Genomic DNA, 8794 nt, shown 5'->3' on the forward strand with positions numbered 1-8794 from the left:
TCAATAGTTCTTTCAGAGAAATTGCAAAGTCAGCCATCCATTCTCCAAGCCTTGAATGTGGTACATTTTTCTGATTCACACCAAGATGCCACATAGACAAGGAAAGGCCTTGTAAATGTGTGGTAGGAGAAGGTAGCCTTAAGCAAGAGAGAAAAGACAAAAACCACAAGGGAAGGATTAATGGATGTGACTACATCAAAGTTTTAGATTTCTATTCAATAAAAGACTGCATAGACAAGGTTAAAATGCAAATAGTGTTTGAGAAGTTCAGAAAAAAAAAACAGTAATAAATTGTACCTAAATATTTGTGGTTCTTTAAATCTTGCTGTAAATTATATTATCTTTAAAATAGAATGTAACGGTGTGGGTAAAGGATTAATAAAACTTTTCCTCTTCTTGCACAACAATTTGACCTTCAGTTAACTTGCTGTTATCTGTTTCTCTGAAACCTAACAAAGATCGAATGTCAGCTATGTTGTTAGGCAGCCTGACATATTAAAGCCATTACCTAATTGTTAGATTGCATCTGGGTTGCCACAACTATAGCTGGTGGGGGAGCATAGCTTTGGGCTTTCCTGAGTGTGAAGACTCTAATTGGGCCCGTGGTGAGGTCCCTGGAAGCTATGCCTATGGGGTCTTTACAAGACATACTGGCTCCTGAGGGGTACCAGACTTCTAAGGGCAGCTGCCACACTGGTCTGATGTGAGTGGTCTTGCCTTGCACCTGAGCTGTCACTTGGCCGCAGGTGGGTTAAGGGGGAGCAGCTATGTAGATTTCTGCATAGATTACTGCAAGGACTCCCAGGGAGGTGGAACACCTAATTCTGCCCTGCTCAGAGCTATTGCTCCTGACCTAAATCCTTCCAAATGAATCTGATGCTAAATGTGGCCCATGGTAGTCTTAGTGAATCTTGAAGTTTAGTTGTGCCTGAGAAGACTCCTGGTGAATGCTGCACATGGTAATACAAACAGTTTATACTTGGGCTATATAGAAAAGAACTAATTGGATAGAATTGTGTTAGATCATCAATTTGAGATTTATGTAACTACACCTGTGATAAATCTTACTTGGATCACGAGGTAATATATATGTTTCACTGGTCCCCCATCAGTGGCAGCTGATGCAAATTGCAGGTACGGGGCCAGCGGGTATGCAGCCCTCTGTGCCATGGGTTTAGAATACCAAAATCTACAATGTGATATCAAATACTTCACAAGAAGAGCCAATCTAAGTCTCTTTATCTCACATGTTTCAAGAAAGTGATGAGGGACCTGTCTGAGTTTTAGGGGTGGAAGTTTTCCTTGGCCTTAGAGATACCTTAAAATCTCCTGAGCCTGACCTTTGGTGAATCCCATTCCCCCTTTTATAAGCAGATCTAAGTAAGACTACACAAACCTAGTCCCACACTCTCTTGGCTCTTGGCGGTTTTGCCTATCTGTAACTTGATCTAGCCAGTCTTAAGAAAGACGTCTTTAAAGTTGGCGAGAACATTTGTCTGGATGAAAACTGACTGGGGAGTGATGGGGAGTCAGAATCTCCTCTTTTGATCTCTTATATAAGAAAGAAGGCAGCCCCTCCCCCCATGCTCCCCCCCCCCCCCCCACATACACACTCACGCACATCGTGCAAGTAAAATGATGCTTCTCTCACTGGAAAAACCACTTATTTCCAACGCACATGCACCTTCAAAAAGTGTAAGAAAGAGTATCAGCATTCTTTGTGACCATATAGATCATGTAGTAATCATAACGTTACTTGGACCCTCTAAAAAGACCACTATAGGATCAGGGTCTGGCCATTGTTGACTGTGGTATTAGTAGTGGGAAAAAAAATCCTGTAGATATTTATTCCTCAGAGACAGAATTTATAAGAAGCCAGAAAACTTGGCCCAAGAACTTTAAATTATAATGATAAATCTGTTTGTTTAGGTCAGACCAGGGTATCATTTGAGTTTTCTATATATTTTATCTTAGTATTTTAAAGTTCACTAGATCAGAGAAAAGCAAAAGTAATATTTGTTCTTTGTAATACTTTCAATAGTAGAAATATCCATAAAGAAAAGTGAACCACTCCCCCATCCCCAATGCCACCTTTTTTAGGCAACCAATGACAAGTTTAGAATGTGTCTTTCTACTTTTTTCTCTGTGCTCATGTAAAGACATCGTGCAGAATAGTTTGTTTTAAGTTCATGCTGCATATGTTACCCCACCATTTGCTTTTTTCCCTTAACGTGTTATGGGCATCTCTGCAAGTTCTTACATATAGATCTAACTCATTATTTTTAATAACACAATATGCTAAAAGGATTAGCCCTTTCCCTATTGATGGACATTCGAGCTATTTCCATTTATTCTATTGTTTTAATCACTACAAACAATGCTGCAATAAATATTACTGTACATATAAATCCATACTGGTGCATTTATTTTTGCAGGATAAAATTGTAGAGAACTCTGGGTCAAAGGATATGTGATGTACACTATTAATTTTAATATTTTCCCAAAAGCTTGTAGCAATTTATGCTTCTGCCCTTCCCCCCAATCCTTGTTAGCAATCTTTTAAATTTTTGCCAATCTATGAAAAATGGTATCTTAACTATTTTCTTTTTTGTTCCCCTCCAATCTATTCTGCATTCTGCAGTGATCTTTTAGAAAAACAAATCTTACCACGTCACCTCTCTGCTCAAAACACCTCATTTATTTCCCATCACTCTTAGAGTAATGGCCAACATCTTTGACATGGCCAAAAAGCTCCTTGTGGTCTAATTGTCTGCCTCTCTGGTGGGCTTTTCGCCCAATAGGGCTTCCTCCTGATAGGTCTCAACTCTACTGAGAAATCAAGATGACATATGTTTGTCTGCTGGTACAAGCCTCAGAGGGATCTACGCCTTTTAAAATGTGACTAACTTATGCCTGAAAGGAATAATTGTTTCTATTTTATTTGCCTTGATGGAAGTGTTTTTCCAATTGCTTCAGGCAGATCATTAGAGTAAACAGGGAAGCTTAGGACTTGTCAAAAAAAACATGTTAGGGCGACATCTTGGCTCCCGAGGAATAGGCAGAAAGTCTGATTGAAAACATAGGGCGTTTTTGCTTCTCTTGTTTTTAAGTCAGACTTTTAAAGTAGAAGCTGCCTTTAATGTGCTGGTTTGCAGAACAGGAAATCTGATTTTCAGTGTGATAACACATTCTTTGACATTAACCAGTACAGTTGGATTTTTAATGACACTTTCATCTTCAAAGTCCTTCACCAACAAGGTGGATTAATTATTCATTTTTTGGTTGTGTGTTAAAAAGACAAATCTTCAAAGCCATCATCCTTTCTCCTTGGAACTGGGGCTCTCCACCTTTCAAATGTTGCTTTCTTACCCCCAAGGGAGAAAATAAATGACATCTTTTTTTTTAAGACAAAAAGAATACACTAGAAATATACTCTTTACACTATGGAAAGCTGATGTCCTTATATCCTGGGTGGGATCAGAAGAGGTCGGGAAGCAGTGTTTAAGCTGTGTTTACAGCAAGCACTGTGAGAAATAACTCTGGCTAAAAGCGTTTGTTACTGCTCAGTCTTTTGATGTGCTCTTAAAAAGTAGCACAAATACACCACGGCCCCGTGTTCAACATAATAATATGCAGACCCTTATATTTGTTGCTAAAGTATATTTCTTTTCTGTTCTCTTCAAAAAATGTCTACTTGGGTTTTTAAAAGTTTTGGTTTTGGAGAAGAAAACCCTCAAGCCTTCCCTGGGGTCCTCCTTAACTTGACACATTTTATAACCACAAGGGAGCAGTCTTCCCCTTGATGAGGTCTTCTCTCCACCTCTCCAGAAATGAAAGAGCAAGTGTAAGTTTGCAAACAGCCTAAAAGCTCTTTCCATTAGCCCTGGACGCCGGAAACCACAAAGGGCAGTCAAGTCTTGATTTTCAAGGAGAAAGCCTCTGGTAAACTTTCGCTCAGCCGCCAGGAGATCTGTTGGTTCCTGGGAGGAGCTCTTCTGAAACCTTGAGGATTCCTATGTTCATGAAGACACAGAGCGGTGGATTACAGTAATTGAAAAGCTTTGGTGGCTTTGGAAGATTACTATATGTTTGGTGTGCACTCACATTTCCAGGCTAGGGGACCGAGTAGAGGAACCCCTTTTGTTATCTTTTGAAATAAGATCAGAAGGGAAGACGGGGTTTGAAGTGTGGATTGGGGGGGGGGGGGCGGGGGAGGTCCTAAATCTTTGCCTATCACCTCCGCCTGGATCATTATAAAAAGATCGAGGAGTACAATGAACTTACGGAATCATGCAACGTTTCCGTGAAGCCTGTTCTGGAACCTAGCTTCCGGATCCAGAAACTTCTCCAGAAGCAGACCAGCTGTGCTAGGCAGTCTGAATGGACCAGCAACTCCGCTTTGAAGATTTATTTTCAGTCTTATCTTCTGCTGAGAGATTCACCTCTGGGGTGATTGGTTCGCTTTTCGGCGGATGATGGAGAAACGTAAACAGGCCGGACTGCTGACCCTGCCGTACCACCTGCTCCCGGGGCCCATGGGCGTGCCTGCGTCCCTGCCCCGCCTTCCCCTGCGGGACCCCTTCAGGGTCTCCTTGCGCCTGGACGCCGCGTGCTGGGAGTGGGAGCGGGGCGGCTGCGCCCCGCGCCGGCCGTACTTGCCCCTGCCGCTGGACGGCGCCTTCGAGCCCGCCTTCCTCCGCAAGCGCAACGAACGCGAGCGGCAGCGGGTGCGCTGCGTGAACGAGGGCTACGCGCGCCTCCGAGCTCACCTGCCCCGCGAGCCGGCGGACAAGCGCCTCAGCAAAGTGGAGACGCTCCGCGCCGCCATCCGTTACATCAAGCACCTCCAGGAGCTGCTGGAGCGCCACGCGCGGGGGCAGGAGGGCGCGGCCGGCGCCGGCCCCTCGCTCAGGGCCGAATGCAACAGCGACGGCGAGTCCAAGGCCTCGTCGGCGCATTCGCCCAGCAGCGAGCCCGAGGAGGGGGCCTGTTAGCGAGCGCTGGGCCGGCCCGGACCCCTCCCGCTGCGCCGCGCGCTTTTGGAGTCTGCTCTAAGGTTCCCTCCGGAGGTGGTTTGCATTTGCAATCTGTTTTTTTTTTTTTTCCTCCAGAACTAAATCTTAGGAAAAAGAAATGAGTGCTTTAGGGGGAAAAAAAGATTTTGACATTCTAGTTGTTTCCACCCCTTCCACCCCCCCCCCCCATTGGTTATGTGCCTGCAACTGAAAGATGCTTATGAAACTCTTCCTGTACTTCTCAAAGACAAACTGTACCAGACTCTGAACTCCTCAAAGGGCGAAAACAACGAGGATTTGCCACAGTCAGCGGGGTGGGTAAATTAGGGACATAAATACTGAAACAAATCCAACCTTAACCGAAGAAGAACTTTCCAAAACTAGCTAACTAACTAAATAACAGCCCTTAAGATGAGCGGAAGGTTTTTCCTGCATTCCTTCATTTGGGAATCGATGAGAAATGTAATTGACACCGTGCTTTGGAGGAAGGTGGCCCTAAGCTGACACCTGGGAACACGTTTGCCAGAGCGCGCGGCCAGGTCAGCCTGTGCTGTTGACTAAGCGTATGAATGGCGGTGCTAGAAAGGACATTCCATATTGGAAACATCCTGTTTTATCAAAAAAGTGGTCGTGTGGGAACTTCATAGCATCTAGCAGATAGTAACGTGTCAGTGGCAATGATCTTTTTGGAAGAGAACTCAGATTTGTATGAAAACTTACTATTCCTCTCAGGTGTCTTGTGCGTCGTGTTTTCATTTTCCTTCTCTTTGCACCCCTCACCTCCACCCCCTTGTTCTCACTCCATCTAACTTTCGGTTAAAGTGACACTGTGGCCTTAAAAAAAAAAAAGGAAATGCTTAGACGGTTGAATGGGAGGGATTGAGGTTGGGACATTCTCATACTTTTATCACCTTGAGGGCTTCCAGGTATCCTGAAATTGTCTAGTGACTCTGGAAGTCTTTTTAAAATATTTAATTCTGGTCTTTTTTTTTTTTTTTTTTCTGAGAAACAATTATAAATTCAATAGGTAAGTCAAATACTTGCTGACATATGAAGGTAAGCTTCCTATCTCTAAAGTTTTCTAATATGCTGACTTTCCCTTTTCCTGGAGACAGCTTTGCTCTGGGGGTGAGGGGGCTTGGGGTGGGGGGCCGAGAAGAGGACAAAGAGAGAAAACTAACAGTGCTGAGCCCTTTCCAGGTATTATTTCATTAAGTCCCACACTGAGGTAGGTTTTATTACCCCCTTTCTGCAGATGTGTGAACAGAGGGAAGCAAATAAACAATAAACATCTTTTATGTGCCAGCAGTTTTGTTGTGTGGTTTTCACATTTTGTCCTATTTATTCTTATAAATCTGTGAAGTGGGTATTATACATATTTGCAGTTAAAAAGAAAAAAAAAAAAAAAGAGGCTGGGAGAGGTTACATGCCTTGCTCAGGTTAGTGTTGCTAGAATTAATTGAGCTGAGATCCAGTCCTAAGTCTGCCTGACCCTGAAGCCCAGGCTTGCTTTCTGCCTGACCGTGCTCTCCCTTGCCCTGTCATTTGCTAGCTAGGTGACCAGCAAATGCTTCTTAACCTCTCTGCAACTCAGTTTCCTCCTCCTCATCCTACTACTTCACAGAAGCATAGATTACAGACCTTGGTAATCTGCAAACTACAATCAGATGATTAAATTAGTAGTGTTAGTGTTATTGTTTGGAGAAAGTACTATTTATTAGCTCTACGGAGAGTAAGCCTGGTTAAAAATGATGTCTAGATGGACTGAGTGTGATTTCTTCAGTGTTCAAAAGGAGGATGGAGTAAACCACACTTTATTAGGATTCTATCTTCTATTGTAAGGTTCTAGGGGACATGACTGGTGGAATGCTGAATCCATGTTGAAATGTATTACTCCTAATATTTATGACAATGAATTATTATGGGGTTCTATTGTTTCTGACTGCTCAGATAAATGCTGTGCAATGATTTACTACCAAACTACTTTTTCTTTAGAAGCAGAGCTTTGTGGTTTGAATGAGCAAGATGGAACAGCTATTTTCTCTTACCCATTACTTAGTTACATTCTGACAAACTCCTATAATGTATCCATTTTTTCTCCAGGCTGGTTCTTATTCCAGTGCCAGTTTCAGTGAAGCAAGTATAAGTAAGATATATTTGCTAATTAGGGGGAAAAAGAAAAGAAAAAAAAAAAGGGAAAGCACTCATGTTACCTTCCTGGCTGTGTTGGAGAAGAGGCTAATTAATCAAGTTGTTAACTGGAGAACCTTGAGAGACTTTTTTAGGGGTATTCGTTGGACGGTAATAACACTCCTTATTCCTTTTTTCTGCTCCAGCTAATGGGTGAGAACCTTGACATAATCTTTTCTAAAGTAGGAATAATAATAAAAGAGTATATTTTGTTTAATCTATACAGGTTATGTGGTTGCTCTTAATGCAGGAAAAAAGAAATAAAGATTTCTTCATTTACTTCTTCAAAATATGTGTATAAAATGTGCGAATAAATATAATATACTTGGCTGACATGAGTGGTTTATAAAGAGAAGGACAAGGGCAGTTTTAAAAGAGAACTTTTTTTCTGGATAAAATTTCTTGAGAGACTTCTAATGAGACTTTTGTTTAAAGTCCTATTGAAAAAAAATTTTTTTAATTAAAAAAAATTAAGTCCTATTGAGACTAAAGCAATGATTTTGAGAAACCTTTTGGAAAAAATAAAATAAAATCCTATCTCAATCATGTAACTTTTTTTAGAGAAAAAAAAAAATCAGGCAGTTTCTCTGGAACTTTCCTAATGGCTTACAGGAGGAGCACCAATCCAGGAATGAGACCTTTTAAAATGTTCAGTCTTCCCTTTTTCTGTGACTGAACACTTAATTAACCATAGAACAATTTGACTCTCGGGAACTCCTTGGCAGTCCAGTGGTTAGGACTCCATGCTTTCACTGCCGGGGGCTCGGGTTTATTCAGGGAACTAGGATCCCGCAGGCCTCGTGGAGTCAATGGAGTGGAGAGGAGTTTTATGGAAATGATGCATTCATGAAAGGAGAAACATTGCAAGTCCTTCAAGATCTTCCCTATTTCTTTGGACACTCAGCCCAGACATATCCATTGATTACATTGTATTGCTTTTAGAATATTCATAACACTGATGAATAACTGTGACACCTCACCCCCATCCCTCGGGTGCAAAGAAGGAGGGGCTGTAGAGGGGTGTGGGAGAGTGTGCCCTCAGGCTTGGCCTTTCACTGATCTGGTGACCTTGGGCGAGTCCCTAACTTTAGTGATCTCAGTTCCCTATGCTAGGGCACGTGAAGATTGGACTGCATGATCTTTTAGGCCTTCCAGCTAGAAAATGCCATTCTTCTGACATGTGCAAAGTCCTAGACTAGGGGAAACAAATGGCGGTAAGACATGCCCGCTTCCTGCCACACAGTGTAGTGGCTCTATGCTTCTGTATCATCTCCTCCCTCTAGAAAGATCCAGTCCCAGAGCTGCAGTTTACACTTTGAGTCTAGTTGCTGTTACAATGCTTAATTTTAAAAAAGACAAACTTCATAATCTTTTGTGGAGTGGACTTTGAAGAATCTTACAATCTGGAGGAAAAATGAGCCCATTTCACCTCAATATGAGGTAAAAAGGTGTAAGTGTTACAACTGGGATCCAAACTGAAAAATGCTATGAGGATACAGAGAAAGGAGGGATTTGTTCTAACTTCAAGTGAGCAGAGGACTAGGAGGGAAGGCTTTGGGGGATACAGCATTGGGCAGGTGAAAATGGAA

At 42.3% G+C, this 8794-nt stretch overlaps 1 protein-coding gene across 1 annotated transcript; it reads left to right on the plus strand.

Moving 5' to 3' along the window:
- The first annotated feature begins 4250 nt into the window (after positions 1-4250).
- Positions 4251-5059, plus strand: ASCL4 (achaete-scute family bHLH transcription factor 4). The gene has a single exon (XM_059934819.1). It carries the CDS (start codon positions 4473-4475, stop codon positions 4992-4994), a length of 522 nt encoding a protein of 173 aa, XP_059790802.1. The 5' UTR covers positions 4251-4472; the 3' UTR covers positions 4995-5059.
- The last annotated feature ends 3735 nt before the right edge of the window (positions 5060-8794 follow it).

Source organism: Balaenoptera ricei, chromosome 10 (assembly GCF_028023285.1).
Source record: "Balaenoptera ricei isolate mBalRic1 chromosome 10, mBalRic1.hap2, whole genome shotgun sequence".
NCBI lineage: Eukaryota > Metazoa > Chordata > Mammalia > Artiodactyla > Balaenopteridae > Balaenoptera > Balaenoptera ricei.